The sequence below is a fragment of the Mytilus galloprovincialis genome, chromosome 6 (assembly GCF_965363235.1).
Source record: "Mytilus galloprovincialis chromosome 6, xbMytGall1.hap1.1, whole genome shotgun sequence".
In the NCBI taxonomy this organism is placed as follows: Eukaryota; Metazoa; Mollusca; class Bivalvia; order Mytilida; family Mytilidae; genus Mytilus; species Mytilus galloprovincialis.
In genome coordinates, this window is record NC_134843.1 from 44573340 (window position 1) to 44592919 (window position 19580).

Here is a 19580-nt window from a genome sequence, read left to right on the forward strand (position 1 = left end):
TTAAAGATAATTCGATAGTTTAATTTCTTTAAAAGATAAACAGTCATTATTCTTGGAAACCCATTTCTTTATCATTGCTCTCCCCGAACCATTCGGTGTCCAACATTTGAATGTAAACAATGGCGGCAAATTTGTCGGGAGTTTTGATTGAAAATACACGTGAATGTGTAAAACAGAGTAAAATTCTTGTTGTTGGGGCAGGTGGAATTGGATGTGAATTATTGAAAAATCTTGTTTTGACAGGATTTAATGACATCACTGTCGTAAGTTCATAGTAATTAAACCCCCCTTTTTTACATCCTGGAGAGTCGTTGTCTGTAACTGTTTGAATGATACAAATATTGTCTTTAATGAGGGTTGTAATCAGTTGGTATTGGGGGTACCTTCATGACGAAAACAGGTAAAATATCTGGCCAAACCACACTAGGGTATTTTTTGGTGCATGTTGATAAAAAAAAAATGTACATTGTCGTAACAATGAAAAGTCGATAGATTTTGAGAAATCACTTTTGAATACTTTCCTAAGTAAAGATAACGAATGATTATGGAGACCTCTGTGGAATCACTGTAAGGATTATATTTTGGTGAATCGCCAAAAACTGAAAAAATGACCGTAATATATTTAATCATATCCAGCTAGGTATTAGGGAAGCAAGTTAACTCGTACCAACGGAAACTCGTACCATGTTAACTCGTACCAAAAAAGTTAACTCGTACCAACTTAAAGTCGTACCACTGGGAAGTCATACCATTAAAAATATTAAAAAACACGTTTTTTTTTAATTAAGATACTAATATAAATTGTCTTAATTACCTGCTAATTAATATATGATATTCCTTTGATTGTGTGATTATTGGTTGATTATTAACTAATCAACTTGTTTTCAGGTTTTCAGATTTCAGGTCTCATTTACTTTCCTGTCTCATTTACTTTCCTGTGAAGGTGTCACTACTCTTTTTCAAAGCAATGCATATCTCACGCATTAAATGAACATGACATTACTTAAAATCTTAAAAGAAGTTTATCATTACAACTAAAAAAACAACTGGCTATGCAACCCTTGCTCAGTCGGTAATCATACCTTGTGCAAAATATTATATATAAAAAATTTAATACTTTTAACATGTTGTTCATAAACAATTTACAACCTTTAAAACACACTAAATTAATTCTTTCAGTGAATAAAATTCCTTTGAGAAACAAAAGAAAAGTACCCAAATCTATTCAATGTAACTGATTTGGAATGATTAAAAATTAAATCCAATGGTTATCAGTATAAGTTTAAAAAAGAATGATGCAAGGGAGACAACAAATCAAATCTGCCAAGGTATTGTCTATATCTAATACACATGGAACATTAGCTACAGATTGGTCATTTTACTTTCAAATTATATACATTTTACAGACTTAAGAGGTATTGAGAAAAATAACAGTATATACATGTATTCATAATTTAACACCAATCAAATGCATTTAAATAAGTTGGTACGAGTTAGCAGTGGTACGAGTTTACATTGGTACGAGTTATTTTTTAGTGGTACGAGTTGACGTTGGTACGAGTTTACATTGGTACGGGTTAACTATAATTCGGTATTAGCAGAAGACTAGTTACTATCACTTGCTTTTTTTTTTACTCATTAACTGAGATGTGGCATTAAAATCTTCTTCTTTAAGTTTCCGCACTTCATCATACTATTGATGACTACGTGCCGTGCATGTGTGGGTAAAATTTTCAATTTTATATTTACATCAAAAATTTAGTAAAGAAATAATAACTTGTTTTGATTTTCACTGTACACATAAGATAAAACTATTTACAAGGTGTTACAATTACATGGTGTAGTATTGGTTGAGAACAGATATAGGAATCTGTTCTCTGAAGGCTTCAACTGTGGTGCATTAGGCAGCATTATAACATTCGTCTGTTATCTTCAGCCAAATAAAGCTTGTAAGCCTATCATGCCTATTGTAATGTTTACTAAAGAAAAAATATATGTGTGACAGGATTACTTTGTCAGCGGTAAGCGGTGAAGCTAAGGAAGTACTTCTTTAGCTCAGTCGGTATACGCACTGCCTGGTAACAATTAGGTCCCAGGTTCGAGTCCTGTTGGAGACAAAGATGATTTTGTAGGAAGAATCATGCTTTGGTTACTGGTTACACATGTATACATACTTGATTTTTATTTATCTATTTTGTTTATTACAGATTGATCTAGACACAATTGATGTTAGTAATCTTAATAGACAGTTCCTGTTTCGCAAAGAACATGTGGGCAAGTCAAAGGCCAAAGTAAGCCAGTATTTGATAAAAAAAAAATGTTTTAAATTGTTCTAGAAGCCAGCTAAATATCAAAATTTTAAGATCTAAATTTTCTAATTTTAGCAAATTATTAATGTGTTACCACAAAATATATTATAACATTAACCAGGTTGACCTGTTGATGTCACTTTGATTATCTGTTAAGTTTGCTCAAGATTTTTTATCTAATTGACTTATACTATACTACACAGTTGACCAATTTTTTTCTTATCTTTGGAAATGAATACAGATGGATTAAAGACAAGTTTTTTTTAAATGCATGATGCTTGAATAGGTGAATGTAGAAAAAGTAGTCGGTAAATACCCCATAGGAGTTACTGACCCCCCCCCCCCCCCCACTAAAAAAAAAAATAATTTTTGTTTCTTCCCATTTTTATATTATTGAAAAAAATAGAGTAGAAAGAGCGAAACTGTTTAGGCCTAACTTAAAAGTATGTGAGTATCCTGTTAAATGCTAAAAAAAAAATTGGTAGGTTGGTCGGGATTTTTTATACCCTACCAACATATGTCCAGCTTCCGGATAAAGTTTTTGGTCATTGTAGGTTGTTTGCGATGAAGTTAAAGTCCAAAAAAATTGAAACATAGTACACATGTTCAATATGACTATGATGACATGATCTTTCTAATTTTAATGCCAAATTAGAGTTTTGCCCCCAATTTCATGGTCCACTGAACATAGAAAATGTGTGATTGGGTCATCTGTTTCTATGGACACATTCTCTGTTTTGAATTTTAAATTTCTGTTTTATGTTCCTGACGTAGTGGAGGGAGGCATTAACTTTTACTCTTTCCGTCTGTAAGTATGTATGTCTGTATGTCCCAAAATTGGTTTCTGTTCTCTAACTTGAGTTTGCCTCAACTAAATGTAATGACACTTTTACACAATGCTTATTACAACAAAAGACAAAATCAAGTTTGAATTTTGGTGGCATCACTTTAACTGTTCTAAATTTATGGCCCTTTATAATTTAAAAAATTGCAAAAAAATTTGTTTCTATTATCTAACTTAAGTTTGCATCAACCAAATGTTATCAAACTGATACACAATGCTTCTTACCACAAAACAAGGATCAAATTTGAATTTTGATGGTGTCACTTTAACCATTCTAGAGTTATGCCCCTTTGTAACTTGAAAAAAAGCAAAATGTTTAGTTTCCATTCTATAACTTAGGTTTGCCCCAACCAAACATTATGAAACCTATACACCCAACACTTATTACCAAAACATTCAGATCAAGTACAAATTTAGGTAGTGTCACTTTTATTGTTCTTGAGTCATGTCTCTTTATTATGTTGTATGGAAGCAGGGACATCATCTGTGTTCATGGGGACACATTCTCCATTTATTTTACAATGAGTCTATGTGAGCAACATTGTGCCCTTGACAGTGCTTAATCAAAAATGGTCAAAAAATACTTAGGGTTGGGGATACAAAGTAGGGTATGTAGCTATAGGGAAACAGTAAACACATGTACCTTTTTGTTTTGCAATAGAAATATAGTTTTATTCTCTAGAAAATTGTGTTTATTTGAAATTCTGACTCAAGCCAGCTCCCACTATTCACTCACCTACACATGCAAGTGGATAGTGGGCCTGGCTTTAGTGAGACTGTTTTCATGGTTATGATATGAAACTCGAATATACATTTTGCTTCAATTTGAAATTAAACATGTGAGAACTAACTGTAGAATAGAGAATGGAAACACAGAATGTGTAAAAGAGACTAAACTCTCATCAAAGAGCAGAAAACATCTTTGTGTTATATAAAATCAGATGAAATTTTTATTGTATTAATTTACTTCTCCAGTAAGATGTTGAGAATAGTTAAATGTACTTTTGTGTACGCTTACATTTTATAATTATGTTCAAATTGCAGGTTGCAATGGAAAGTACATTAAAGTTTAACCCTAATGTCAAGATACAGGCATTCCATGACAGTATCATGAGGTAACCAGATTATAAAATGTCTGTCTTGTTGTTTGTAGCTCTGTCTGTTAGAGGTAAACACCTCTGTTAGATATTACTCTGCTATTATGATTATATTTGTTTAAGAACATTGAATATATTTAGCAACATTCAAGCAGCACCTGCATACGGAGTATAATTTCTTAAAATAGGACTCGCTACACTAGCCCTGAGCATAATAAACCAGTGAGAATAATTGAAATTTATAATGCTTACAACTACAATACAAGTTACCTTTTCAAAATGTTTTAGTCACTAGTGTACACATGGAATTGTCAATTCAAATGCATCGATGATAAAATTGTACACAATTATGTGTTAAAATAAAAAGAAATGTATTCCTCGTTCACTTTTAATTGATCTTTATTTTTTTTCAGTACAGAGTATGGCTTAAATTTCTTTAAAGAGTTTAGTGCAGTAATGAATGCCTTAGACAATAGAGGTTTGTACTTGATTTTGCATATTTTACAGGTAGTTTTAGACAGAATCATATTTTGTTATAGTGAACATTTCAGCAAAATATTATCAGCAAAAATGTGATCTTTCTCCTATGTAGATATATGTTTTATAATCTTCCATGTTGAAAATGTACATAGATTCTGGCTTGTGAATAGCAGGTAGAAGGAAATGTTTACAGCAAAACTTATCAGTAGGACAAGATTATTAGTAGTCCGAGATTACTCTGACGTCCAACGGCTGTTTTGCCAGACAAGCTGGGGCCGTGGGACGTCAGAGCTTGTCCCATATCAAAAAGTGGATATTTGCCCACCCAAAATAGATGCGCTGCTTCGTCGCTTCTGATGCCGACTGACGGTCTTGGAATTATATAAATCGGGCATCAATCTGTTCATTTTTTTACTTATCTCTTCATTTATGTAAGTTTCACCTACCTGCCAACCTTTATTTTTCCATATTTTAACAGTTTTCACAGTGACCCATCGATTTCGGCATTTTGACTTTCACTTTCAAATGGACGTCAAGTTACGAGAGATTTCGTGGTCTCGAGACTCAAAATATGCAAATATTTATATTTTTTCACTTCCTTTATAGGAGATCAATGTTTAACATTTAGTAGCCAACCACGATTTTTCACCTCCTCACCTCCTTTACAGGAGATCGGTATGAAGCATTTAGTTCCGACCACGTTACAATCGGAAGCTCTCGGACATTTAGATAACTTGCATCGTAAATGAACGAGGTGTTACATTATGGTCATTTGCATAAATCATCACTGTTTTCTCGTGGTCAAGTGATTATCTTTGAAAATGAAAGGCAAAATGCCGAAATCGATGGGTCACTGTAAAAACTGTTAAAATATGGAAAAATAAAGGTTGGCAGGTAGGTGAAACTTACATAAATGAAGAGATAAATGAAAAATGAACAGATTGATGCCCGATTTATATAATTCCAAGACCGTCAGTCGGCATCAGAAACGACGAAGCATTGCATCTATTTTGGGTGGGCAAATATCCACTTTTTGATATGGGACAAGCTCTGACGTCCCACGGCCCCAGCTTGTCTGGCAAAACAGCCGTTGGACGTCAGAGTAATCTCGGACTAGATTATTAGTGATCTCAAGACTTCTTTTGGTAATAAATGATGATGGGTTGCTGTCTCAATAATATATACTCCATTTAACTGTTTATTCATTGTTATGAATTATTTTGATTCTAACTATCTTTAGGATAGAAAAAAGTTTTGAAAACAAGAACTCTGTGCTAATAAAAAAAATAGTCTTGCCATAGAAAAAAAGCCATTTTAGTTTAAATATGAAGCAGTTATAAACCATTCTTATAGCTTTAGAATATGTTCTCTTTTATTAAAAAATTGGTAAAAGGAAACACAATGTCTAAAAATATTGCCCTCAGAATGCTTTTTCATCAACTACAGAAGATCAGATTTTGGAATTGGAAATTTTTATCGTTGTTTGACCATCAATCTGTCTGACATTTCAAGCACTATCATGTAGATATTTATTTCTACACGATTTTAATAAACCTTTATTGATTAAACTATCAGCACCAATTATTTCTTCTTTTTTAGAGTAACATCCCTAGGTATGTAAATAATTTGGAAAATCACAATTATAAGTGCTTTGGGTGCATTTCACATCAGAAAATTAGCTAATACTCTTTAGTATATGTATTTCCTAGTTGATGGTACACCTTTTTCTGATATTTATTTCAGCTGCTAGAAATCATGTAAATCGTATGTGTTTATCAGCTGATGTTCCCCTCATAGAAAGTGGTACAGCTGGATATCTTGGACAAGTTCAAGTTATTAAAAAGGTAAGGTAATGGTAAAGATAAAAGAAGAAATTCCAGAAAGCATTTGAGGTGAAAACATTCTATTATCAAGTTATATAATGACAGATATAGTTTTTAATCTGTCCTAGTGTTTGCTTCATTGACCTACTAAGTTTTACATCTTAGTTCAGATTCTATGTGACCGTCATCAGATAATCAGATATAATTTGCAGCATCTAGGAAGTACTATCTTTAATTGTAAGTTAATCTGAATTGATATTTAGCGTTAATTGGCAAACTACTAAGTTTGACGGTGCATCAGATACTGTGTGACTCACAAATAAACTTGGGACATTATAACTGCACATCAGATACTAAGTTTAAACCAGTGATTGGTTTTAGTAAGAGATAAAAAAATTAGATAATGACTTTTATTTTATTACCAATCTTAAAATTTATTAGGTAATTCAGATTGTATTCTAGATACAGGGGCTTAGATTTTCAGTCGCTTCATAGTTATCTCCATTGTGCGTCATGTATTAGTCACAATGTCCCTTACTCATTATGCCTTGCCTATGATAGAAGAGGAAAATTATGTATTTTGGTTAATGTAGTTTACTCCAAAAAAAATGGGGTCACATTAACTTTAAACTAAGTACATATTTTTATTGTGATATAAATATTTATAAATTGTATGACAAATTAAGGTATTGACTTATGAATTAGGGACTTAATACGTTATTGCTATGATTAACCAAAAACTTTTAACCTTAACATTTACTTATTTCTCACTTTTGCATTAACATATGTCATTGATAAATAAAAACAGTTTCAACTTAATAAAAAAAATGCTGAATAATAATATTTGATGCTTGCAATTTACTGTTATATGTTCCATTGTATTTAACAGGGTTTAACAGAATGTTATGAATGTCAACCAAAACCTACACAGAAAACTTTTCCAGGCTGTACAATACGTAATACTCCATCAGAACCAGTGCATTGTGTTGTTTGGGCAAAACATTTATTCAAGTATGTACCATAAATTTGTTCAGTGTTCCGCATGTGGCCATTCTCAGTGTAAAAATTTATCAAGAAGACTAACCTAGCTAATTAAAAAGAGTTACATCACATAGACCATTTATAAATTCAACACAGGAAAATCTGAATACAAGCTATGTGTTCGTCTTCAATCAAATGTAGAAGTCATGCTTGTTGTACACATAGCACCATTCTAAATCCTAATTACATTCACAACTTTTTACAAATGATAGACAAGTTCAACTAAGATATTTGAAATTCTACCTGCATAAAGACCAAAATGTAATTTATGAAACTCATTCACAATTTTAAAAACCACAGCATGCAGTCAGACTGAATTTGGGTTGTTATTCATTTATCGTTCTAGAGTAATTCTCCATTTTAACTTGGAAAATTGAAAGCTTCAGCAGCGGCATTGGTGTCCTCTGACAAATGCTTCTTTTATATTGAAATTCTTTACCATTTCTAACATAACATGTTTGATATATTATCTAGTCAGTTATTTTAACATATTTGATATATTTTCTAGTCAGTTATTTGGAGAAGATGATCCGGATCAGGATGTATCACCAGACACAGAAGATCCAGAGCTTGCTGGTTTGTAGCATTTTTTGGAAAATACAATAGTTTATAAATTAGAGGATCAATTATTTAGTGCACCATTTCATTTGCCATGGCAAAATATTTTTCTCATTTCCATAAACCCACTCTTGATTTTGAATATTCTCTACAGTTAATGTTATGGAATTTGCTTCAATGCAAATACAATATAAATTGTTTACATTTTTGGAAAAAAAGATCATAGATTCCTTTGGTTCAATACAAATATTACAAGGTCCCTTTGCAATCGTGGTTCTGGCCTTTATATTCAATGTATAGAAAAATTAAAGAAAGCTTTACAGAATTCTATCATTGAAAATGGAAATAAAAAGTAAAAATTTTGATCATCAAAAACTGCCGGTATTGTTACAATAGCCTGAATAGGATGTCCATGCCCTATTTGACTATGTTTTATGCAATGTATCTACTACAGCAGCCAAATGGACTAAGAATTTCATCTTCATCACTAAAAATGTGATCATGAAAAACTACAATTATTATTACTTAAAACAAGATGTCCATATTGTATTTGACATTTGTTTTAGTCAATGTATCTTCTACAGTATCCAAGGGGTCTAAGAAGTTCATCTACAGCAATCACTATCGTGTTAATACTGAGGTTGTTAGTTCATGCATATAAAGTTTGACTTAGATCTTAATTTACTATGATCTCCAGTTTAGATGCAGAAGGTGGTAGTTATTTTTGGACAAAAAGGCTTGCTCACCATTTAAACTGGCTGCCACACTATTACCAAGATTCATGAAAGTGTTGTTAAACACCTACAATCAATAAATCTTTCATCTGTTGATTATATTCCTGGTTCTGATTTTGTTCTTTACTAAATTGTTTCCTAGACCTGAAGGATTTTTTCTTTCTCTGTAAATTGTTCCATTCTATTGCATATACATTGTTCTACAGGTGATGCTGGTAAAAGTGCAATGGAGAAAGAAGCATCAGAGACTGCTGTAGGTGGTATAGAAAGAAAATCCACAAGAACATGGGCCACAGGGACAGCTTATAATCCTCACAAATTATTCAATAAGGTTAGTCATGGTTAAAATATATAGAGAAAATCCACTAAAACATGGGCCACAAGGAGAGCTTATAATCCCCATAAATTATTCAATAAGGTTAGTCATGGTTAAAATATATACAGGGAGAAAATCCACTAGAACATGGGCCATAGGGACAGCTTATAATCCTTACAAATTATTCAATAAGGTAGGTAAAGGATAAACTTTAATATTTTCTCAAACATACAGAGTGAAATAGATAAAAATTTCAACACCTCAAATTAAAAACAGGTAATCTACTTTATATAGAAATACCACTATACAAAAACAATATATGAAAGGAAATATTGGGTGAATATGTTATTAAAATTGAATTAATTATAGAATGGAACAAAAATTTGGTCAAGAAAATGTCGTCCAGTACATAATTTCCATATCTTTCAAGAAAACTTCCACTCTTGAATTTGTTCTAATAATGTAGGGAATGCATATATTGAGAATTTTAACACAATTAATTTTCTGTCTTTTATATTTTTCAGTTTTTTAAAGATGATATAAAATATTTATTATCCATGGAAAATTTATGGAAGAAAAGACGACCGCCAACTCCACTTGAGTATTCTGATTTACCAAAAGGTTTGTTTATATCCTTGATTGTTTAAATACTTTAACCCAAGGATCCGGAAATCTTTTCACCTTATTTCCATCATTTTGAGATAACTTGAAAGTTGGTGCCCTTTTTAGAATAAAGCTAGTCAAAATCACATTATTATGCTCATACTCAAACTTGTGTAACTGTTGCATCTCATTTAGTTCATGAATTTTCCTACCATTTTCCTAAATTTGTCCAAGAGCAATTAAGGGAAGGGAAGAATTTAAAAATGAAATTATTTTATTGACTCAAAATGATAATTTTCTCAGTTGATGAAAGTTGATCAGTAAGATTTATAACTTATAAGTTTATGAAAGTTGATCTGTAAGATTTATAACTTATAAGTTTATGAAAGTTGATCGGTAAGATTTATAGCTTACAAGTTGATGAAAGTTGATCTGCAAGATTTATAACTTACAAGATGTTGAAAGTTGATCTGGTAAGATTTATAACTTACAAGCTGATGAAAGTTGATCTGTAAGATTTATAACTTACAAGATGTTGAAAGTTGATCTGGTAAGATTTATAGCTTACAAGTTGTTGAAAGTTCATCTGTAAGATTTATAACTTATAAGTTTATGAAAGTTGATCTGTAAGATTTATAGCTTACAAGTAAATGAAGTTGATCTGTAAGATTTATAGCTTACAAGTTGATGAAAGTTGATCTGTAAGATTTATAACTTACAAGTTGTTGAAAGTTGATCTGTTAGATTTACTACTTACAAGTTGTTGAAAGTTGATCTGTAAGATTTATTACTTACAAATTGTTGAAAGTTGATCTGTAAGATTTATTACTTACAAATTGTTGAAAGTTGATCTGTAAGATTTATAACTTATAAGTTTATTAAAGTTGGTCTGTAAGATTAATAACTTACAAGTTGATGAAAGTTGATCTGTAAGATTTATAGCTTACAAGTTGTTGAAAGTTGATCTGTAAGATTTATAGCTTACAAGTTGTTGAAAGTTGATCTGTAAGATTTATAGCTTACAAGTTGTTGAAAGTTGATCTGTTAGATTTATAGCTTACAAGTTATGTGGGTATGTAAGATTTTAAAAAATATGTTTGAAATAATCTTACCATGGACCAAGGCAGAAAAACTATGAAGAAATGATACACCTTTTATAGACACCAATAAATTATGTGTATTAATCAATACAACTGCTGTCAAACAACAAAATTAGAGGTTTTAAGTTGTATTTTGCAATGTTTATCCCAGTTGAATAATAAAATTTGGTAAAAAAAGGTATGAAAGGTCATTGTTTTTACTTACACATGCGTTTTTATTATGATACTATTTTTGTTCGATTACAGATACAAAATCAGAAACTGGTATGAGAGATCAGAGGGTTTGGTCTATACAGGAATGTTCTGATGTTTTCTCGACATGTTTATCTAAACTTAGAGACCAAGTGCATCAGCAGGGAGATGGTGTACTGGTATGGGATAAGGTATGTATCTAGATGCAGGGAAACCAGTCTAAATGGAATCCAATGTTAACCAGGAGCCTCTCTAAAGGGTATAAGTACATTAAGCTGTACCTTTTTATGAAAATGGGTAGGGGAGGTGAACATTTTTTTTAGAGGGGAAGTGTAAAAAAGAAATTGAGGAGGGGGGATACAATTTGTTTTTTTCCGGGTTGAGGTAAATATGCAACAGCATAGTGTATTGCATAAAATAAAAAAGGGGGGTAATTTTATTTTATTTTTGGGAGGTGGGGGGAGGGGGCAATTCGCAATAACATAGTGTATTAGACAAAAGCAAAAAACTAAGCATATTACCAATTCTAAGTTCTTTGACTGCAGTTGTTCTGTGTCCAAAACCTATTATGTGTCAAATATTTAATTACAATCCAAATTCAAACAAGTATCAAGCGTTCTTTCAAATTCTAAAATTAATGCTGATAAAATATTTTGAAAAAGAGTATTGCCCCTTGAAAATATTAATTATATCAGAAGCACTAAGGCTTTCATTTCTCTAAGATATTTATAAAAAGTTTTGGTTATTGTCCTTGGACAGATAAAATAAGTGTAATGTTGAGACATTGGAACTCTTTTCTTTAATTTGATTTAATATGTCCATACAATACTGTATATAGATATAAGAAGAGTATGAGTGCCAATGAGACAACTCTCCATTCACGTCATAATTTCTAAAAAGTGAACCATTATAGGTCAAAGTACGGCCTTCAACACAGACCCATGGCACTCACTGAACAGCAAGCTGTAAAGGGCTCCAAAAATTACTAGTGTTAAACAAGAAACGAGAAAAGAGAAACACTCAAGATCCACATCAACATGCGACAACCACTGAACAACAGCGTGTTTTGAATCAATCTCTCCAAAAGCTGTCAGTCTTCATAGCTTTTGTAAACTCTTCATATTGGAAATATACTAGGCTAAGTAAGAAAGCTATGTTCCCGCCTGCCCTAAATAGAAGTGCGCCCGACCTTCTGCCCTACAAAGCAAAAGAATTCCCCCCTCTGCCTTTTCAAAAGATACTTTTACCAAATTTCATGCCTTCTGGCATTTCCGGTAAAATTGTTACCTGATTGTGTAACACTAATTAACTGACAATAGGATTAAGTTAAAAACCAAATGCCTTTGGCAATTTTATCACCTCTGTTCATGATTGTTTACTGCTAATTGGTGGAGTTAAGATAATTGAACAAATACTAGATATTAAGTACAGAATGAAATTGTCAACATGTTAGCCATTTGTAAGGTTTACGTATCATAGCATATGTACACATAAAAAAAAATAATTTTAAAAATAAAATCTAAAACAATTTCAAAGGATACACTTCTATTAAAAATGAATTGATTTTTATCCACAATCATACTTCTGACAATATAAATTTGAGTCATATGTGTAAGAAGTAACTGATCATTTAAATGGCTGATGTAGAAGTGAGGTAAAAGATACCAGAAGGACATTCAAACTCGCTAATAACTAAGGAAGAAAAAAAGAAAAAGACTGACAGACAAGCAAAAGTACTCAAACCAACATAGAAAACTAAAGACTGAGCAATACATACCCCACCAAAAACTGGGGGTGATCTTTGGTAAGCAAATGCAGCTCCATATGTGGCAGTGTTGCTTATGTTAGTAGACATCAGAATTACTTCATGAAATGAAACAAAAGTCTTTGTATTTGCATATTTATTGTGAAATACAAAATTTAAAGAAAATTCATTACAGAGAAAATTTTATGGTGAGAAATTTTTTAAGGGCTGTCTTTTCTAACATTGTTGAGTATATTTCAAATTATTAGACTTTTATTTCTGTAATGTTTTTACAGGATGATGAAATTGCTATGGATTTTGTAACAAGTACAGCTAATATCAGAGCATATATCTTTGGTATTGCTTTAAAATCTAGATTTGATATAAAATGTAAGTTTTTTTTATCTTAATCAAACATGTAAGAAGTGAACATTTGTATCTCCAAGGAGGTTTTATTTGAATTGTTGTTTATTGTCTTACTGTTTGCTAATATGCAAGGTTGACAGTTGTTCCGGATGTATCAAATAATCATCTTATCCACAATTTGAATGTAGAAATTTAAAAATTATGTACCATGTATTGGAAGAGTTCCACATCAAAAAGAAAATGTAGCTCAGTTCAAATCACAAAAAGGAATAAATCCTTAAAAAACTTGCAATTTTATACAAATAACAGCGGGAAAACCGATTATAAAATTATATTATTAAAAGAAAGATGCTCTCAAGTCTTTAGAAATTTCAGAAAAGTTTACTCTAGTATAGCAGACAATAATCTCAAATTTTCAAATTGATTAAATGCTTAATGATTAAATTTTATTAAAATGATTTCAGCTACAGCTGGTAATATTATTCCTGCAATAGCTACAACGAATGCTATTATAGCTGCCCTGATTGTAATGGAGGGGATTAAAGTTCTACATGGAGATTTTGATAAGTGTAAACAGGTATGATTTACATTTCAGTATGCTTAGAACAGTTTTTTCTCATTGAGAATGAAATTTTATTCTTATCCATAATTAATTATCAATGGTACTTTAAAAATTTCAATGAAAATTTGTGTCCACAGAAAATTGTTTTTTACCTTCAAAATCTGTAATGTTTTTACAAATCTGTTGCATTCAAACACATTTATACACCTCACAATTTTGATTGACAGCCTTGGACATGTATTACTGTCAGAAAACTTCACTTGCAAACCATTTAGTGATGAAATGATGCTTGTGTTTTTGGATTAAATTTCATAACAAATTGTATAAATACCAGTAAAGTTAATATGATCAAAATTAAACCTCTATGAACATAAACATTAGATGAGTTGTTTTAAAAAGGGGGCATTATTTCTTTTACAGATATATCTGAACAGACAGGCCAATCCACGTAAGAAATTACTGGTACCTTGTGCTTTAGATAAACCTAATCCTAAATGTTATGTGTGTTCATCAAAACCTGAGGTCACAGTTGTTTTGAATACAGAAAAGTTTACAGTTAAACAATTAGAAGATAAGGTAAATAATGGACTTGTAAGATAAAAGCAGGTTTATTTAGATAACATATGTTGATACTTACAAAATTATACTTCAATTTTGATCTGATTTTACAGTTCAGTCCACATGGACACATGATTGTGCAAGTGTGGAAGGGTGTGATATGGACACATGTTCTTGTTTTTTTTGTTATTTTTATCAAGTCTAATTTTTAATATGCTGAACATGGAACATTGATATGAGAATAATTGAAATGGTTAAAATATATTATGAAATTAAAGAAAATCATTGTAAAAATTAAACTTAAGGGCATACGATACAGTTACAGGGAAGGTAATGACGTTGCTAACGTAAAATGTTATTTTCGCGACGTCAAACTATGACATATCGGGAAAAGATGCATTTTTCGACTGATTTTTATCATTCATTCTGATTTAATTTGAAAATGAGTGCATGGACCCCTATTTTTTAAAACAGCAATTTGTTTCATTTTGCAAGAAGATTATGTGACCCAAATTTTATAAAACTGTAAATAGCGCATTTTTTTAAATTTTGATAAACATGCAGCAAAAAATGACGTTTTTTCCTCTATTCATGAACATTTTACAAAAATAGAGTTATTTCAGAATTAAAATTGCATAATTTTTAAAGATACTTTTTAAATACAGAAATTACCGATTATTTAACAAAAAACAATTTGTGTTTATCTTTTAAAGCAAAAAAAAAATACGGACACAAATCTGAATTTTGAGCAAATATACAAAATTTCGACCTCATTTTACTCAAAAAGTAGCACATGAAGGTATATTTTTTATTACATATTTGATTTAATCAGGTAAAAAATAGCCTATATGCAAATTTTCATCAACTTGTAAATACAGGTTCAAAACTGTATCGTATGCCCTTAACTTGATGTTTAGGTTTCATTTAGATCTTTTTCTGTACTTTTAAGTACTTGGTCTTTCATGGAAGTCTTCCTTTCCTGTTACTTGTAATTACTTGTTGACACTAGATTTCCTTTCTTCGGTCATATAATAATTTTTTATCCCCTAAAAGTATTCTTTTGTGCTTAATCAAAAATAAATTTCTAATTTATTATTTAGGTATTAAAAGTAGGTCTAGGCATGGTGGCACCTGATGTGGAAATTGATGATGGAAAAGGTGAAATTGACTTGTTGTGCAGAAAAATTTATAAAAACATCTGAGTGAATATACTTATATTTATAATAACATAACTGATTGAAGATAAAGAAGGATGCTATTACTGTGAAATAAGATGAATTAGCCAAATAAGTATTAAGCAACCTGAAAAAGGTCACAACATTAAATAGACACTAGTGAGATAGTTGTGCCAAACATTGTTTATTGCCAACGCCGCCATATAGCCTTTCTGTGCTAATGTGGCGTAAAACAAACAACAATCAATCAATCATTATTTATTGAACTTTCTGAAGTGTATGTCCAAACTTAACACCTGTGGTCCCATGGTATCATGCTTAACTCAACTGCTGGAGGTTGTGAGAGTTTAATTCCAGGCTGGGTTAAACCAATGACTTCAAAATTGATATTTGCTGCTTCTTCACTAATGTAACAATAAAAAAAAATTGGGCACTTATTATTTATAAAAACTCTCTTTCCCTTACTTTTTAACAATTAAGCTTAGTGATTGTGCTATGCATGTGCATATGTAAGGAAAGAACACTTCCTGTAGATTTTATTTCCAATAGTTGAAATATTTTTCTGTTAAATGCATTGAATAATTCTAGCAAAACAAATTGGTTAGTAAACATTACAATACTTTTGGGACATATGGCCGGTATGTAATTAAAATAGTGACTCTCAAACAGAAAATAGGCTATGAATATGCAAAAAGCATCTTGATTTTCATATAAATCTACTGTGAAAATTATGGTTTTTTTTCAGTTTTCTAAAAATTAATTTTATTGCATCTTAACTTTCATATTCAGCATGATCTTTTATTTTTTAGGGACAATCTTAATATCAAGTGAAGAGGGAGAAACAGAAGGTAATTGAGTGAACAATATGGATGAGAAAGATTGTAGAGGCTCCCGCAGGGTCAAAAATGACCTGCGACCTCTGGGCTTTTTAGAGGCGACTTCCGACCTGAGGGCCTTCTAAAAACGACCTGCGACCTGTACAATTTGGAAAAAAAACGACCTCCGACTGACTTCCGTTCTCTGTGTTGGAAAAAACGACCTGCGACCTGTACATTTCCCTTAAAAACAACCTCTCGACGAATTTAAAAGCGACCTTGCGACCTGAGGGGGTACCCTGTGGGAGCCTCATTGTACATATACAGTCGACTCTCGTTATGTCGAAGTCAGCCGGACCAGAGAAATATTTCGAGATAAACGTAGTTCGACTCAAACGAATACCGGAAGTTCGACAATCTAAGGGACACAACTCTTGCTTAGCTTGGTAAAGCTAAAATAATTCCGGGTGAATATGGCAAGGGGATCGATATTCTAGTATCAGATCGATGTATTTGTATGTCACAGTCTTTAATTATTATAATGACATTTTTTTTTACTTATTCAAATAAAAAAAAAATCCTATGGCTTTTCCAAGAGAGTAATTTCCAATCGATAGTTTCGTTATTCAGGTCGGTTATAGCTGACAAAATTGTTTATTCTCGGATACAAGAGATTTAAGAAAATTTTGATTTCTATTCATTTTGTTTTATCTCACTCTTTCTTTTCAAAAGAAAATATAACAAGATTAAAAACGCCGTTTGAGTAGTTTTTAGGTGATCATCAACGGAAGCCATAATCTTCACTTTTTACACACCCAAGCTCATTAGTGTAAATCACAAATTAATTGTTTTGTAAACATTATAAATTCCTTTTTCATGAACATTAACAATGTATCACTAATTATTTATAAAAATTCTATAAAAGATAATCTTAGGTAAACACTCATGGAAATAGCATGTCATAAATCGATACAGTGTTCAGTGACCGGAAATTTAATTACACGTGTATTGTCAGATTAACTCTTCAATCCATATTTAAAAATCCCGGAGGTCATGTTTTGACATATATGTATTAGTTCGAGATAAAAAATGAATTTTGAATGCTTTTGTTAACCTTGGGACCGTAAATTTAGTTCGACTCAACCGAAATTTCGACTCATCCAATTTCGACTCATCAGGAGTAGAATTACATATTTTTGTATGGAATAAAGTTCGGGACCACGTGAAAACTTCGACTCATCCGAAATTTCGAGTCAACCGAGTTCGAGACAACGAGAGTTAACTGTATGTCTATTAGAATGTTCAAGTATCTTTCTTGTACATGGTTGTAATATAAAAACAAAGGAGATGACACAAAATCAGTTCATGCACAACAAAAAAAAAACAACCCTCAAAAAACTAAGTATAAGCGCCTTTATTGCTGTTCTTCATCTCAAAGTCACAGTAAGGCCATCAACACAGAGCAAACTCTCACCTCAGAAAAGCTTTTATGACACATAAAATTTTATAACATGTTGTTTTAATTTTTTACAGAGAATGCAGAGAAACATTTGAGTAATTTCAAAATTACCAGTGGAACAATACTTAAATGTGATGATTTCCTTCAGAATTATAATCTAAATGTCATCATAGCTCACAAGTAAGTTGTTATTATTAAAGTTAGTTTGAAAATTATTATCACACTTTTCTTGCTTTCTATTGATAATAATGATTCTATATATGGTCTGTAGCTTGAGAGTGATGAGTTGTAGCATTTAAGTAATTTTTGCAACAAAGTGCAGCTACTTCCTTTTTGCCTATAGTGTAAAACATATAGCATTGTTATTATAGTTTTAGATTTTGAAAACATCTTTTTTTCATTTGACCCAAAATTGATACCAATAATCCTTATTATTTGGAGAGCCACTTACCTTTTAGGAAATTTTTGCTTTACTTTATTTTATGAGTGTTTTTACCTACATTAATATTTGAATTAGAACTTGTTGTTATAATGGAGGAACTTTGTTCTTGTAGAGATAAGTTAGAAGAGGAGAAAGAATTTGTTGTTGTAGGAGATTTATCTGAATTGAAGGCCACAGCTGAAACACCTAATGGAGTGAATGGTGGACAGGAGGAAAATAAACAGGAAGATGGTTTGTATTTGAGGGGCTTCAGTAGGATCTCTTAGGTCACAATGTCAATAAGCAAATAAATCATTTAGATGAAATTCAGTTATTAAGAGCAGCTTGTCTCAAAAACTTGATTTCTATCAAAGATTTTATGAATGCATCCTTTAGAAACATTTATGTCCAATGTATTATGTTGTGTTAATGTTGGTTTCATTTTGAATATTGATATTGCACAAAATGGATAAATTATTTTTTCCCTGTAAATCAACTCATCATTGATACCAGGATTGAAATTTAGTTTTTGTGACAGACGCACATTTCGTCTACAAAAGACTCATCAGTTATGCTTAAATTAAAAAAAGTTAAATAGGCCAAATAAAGTACGAAGTTGAAGAGCATTGAGGATAAAAAATTCCTAAAAAAATTTTCCAAAGGTTATCTATTTCTGAGGTAGAAAAGCCTAAGTGTTACAAAAATTCAAAGTTTTGTAAACAGTAAATTGTAACTTTTGATCAGTACATGTAAAACTATTTTTAACACTGATGGGGTCATGATTGTTAAAATCTTATTTCTTATTTCATTTATATATCACATTTATATTTATTTTCAGAAGATGATGACCTAATGGTGGTTGAAGATCCAGTTGAAGAACCAGTAGTAGAACAAAGAAAGAGAAAAGCTGATGATACAGATATTGAAGAGAATAAGGCTAAGCGTATGAAGTTGACAAGTATACCAGAAGAACCGGAAGATGATGTTGTAATTTTATGACATTTCTGCAAGGAAAAATTAAGTGTCAGTCACTAATGTGTCATATTGTAATACCAGCCACAAAGCAACTTTAGATTTGTTTAAAATGACATTGTCATTATGAAAGAAACTTTGCAAGATTATGAAGTTGTGAAAGCAAGCAGTATTCATGTTAAATATGAAATTTTGTTGATGTTCCATTGAAAACAATGTTGGATGATCAGTGAAAAACAGAAAAATAAAATGTTCAACATTTATATTAGCCATCATTTAACAGTTCATACATTGTAGCACATTTATTTCCTTCCAGTGTTTTTATGCCCCACCTACGATAGTAGAGGGGCATTATGTTTTCTGGTCTGTGGCTCCGTTCGTTCGTTCGTCCGTCCGTCCGTTCGTTCGTTC

General features: G+C 31.4%; 1 protein-coding gene across 2 annotated transcripts; it reads left to right on the plus strand.

The window, feature by feature from the left end:
* The first annotated feature begins 76 nt into the window (after positions 1 to 76).
* On the plus strand, positions 77 to 19432 carry LOC143079693 (SUMO-activating enzyme subunit 2-like). Of its 2 annotated transcripts, none has more exons than XM_076255186.1 (18): positions 77 to 263; positions 2208 to 2291; positions 4198 to 4268; positions 4664 to 4728; positions 6474 to 6574; positions 7443 to 7564; positions 8103 to 8170; positions 9093 to 9217; positions 9727 to 9823; positions 11152 to 11288; positions 13138 to 13231; positions 13672 to 13784; positions 14190 to 14345; positions 15428 to 15485; positions 16312 to 16350; positions 17851 to 17956; positions 18331 to 18449; positions 19039 to 19432. In XM_076255186.1, exons 1-18 carry the CDS (start codon positions 120 to 122, stop codon positions 19194 to 19196), a joined length of 1857 nt encoding a protein of 618 aa, XP_076111301.1. In that variant the 5' UTR covers positions 77 to 119; the 3' UTR covers positions 19197 to 19432. The 2 variants fall into 2 exon arrangements, with proteins under 2 accessions (XP_076111301.1, XP_076111300.1); XM_076255185.1 differs by having other exon boundaries at positions 78 to 263; positions 19036 to 19432.
* The last annotated feature ends 148 nt before the right edge of the window (positions 19433 to 19580 follow it).

What these genes read in the sequence shown, in the direction of transcription:
- LOC143079693 (XM_076255185.1), top strand. Translation starts at nt 120, where the DNA reads ATGGCGGCAAATTTGTCGGGAGTTTTGATTGAAAATACACGTGAATGT. An exon ending in GGAAATTGATGATGGAAAAG is followed by an intron (nt 15,486 to 16,311) that starts GTGAAATTGACT and finishes TTTATTTTTTAG; the next exon opens with GGACAATCTTAATATCAAGT. An exon ending in AATGTCATCATAGCTCACAA is followed by an intron (nt 17,957 to 18,330) that starts GTAAGTTGTTAT and finishes TTGTTCTTGTAG; the next exon opens with AGATAAGTTAGAAGAGGAGA.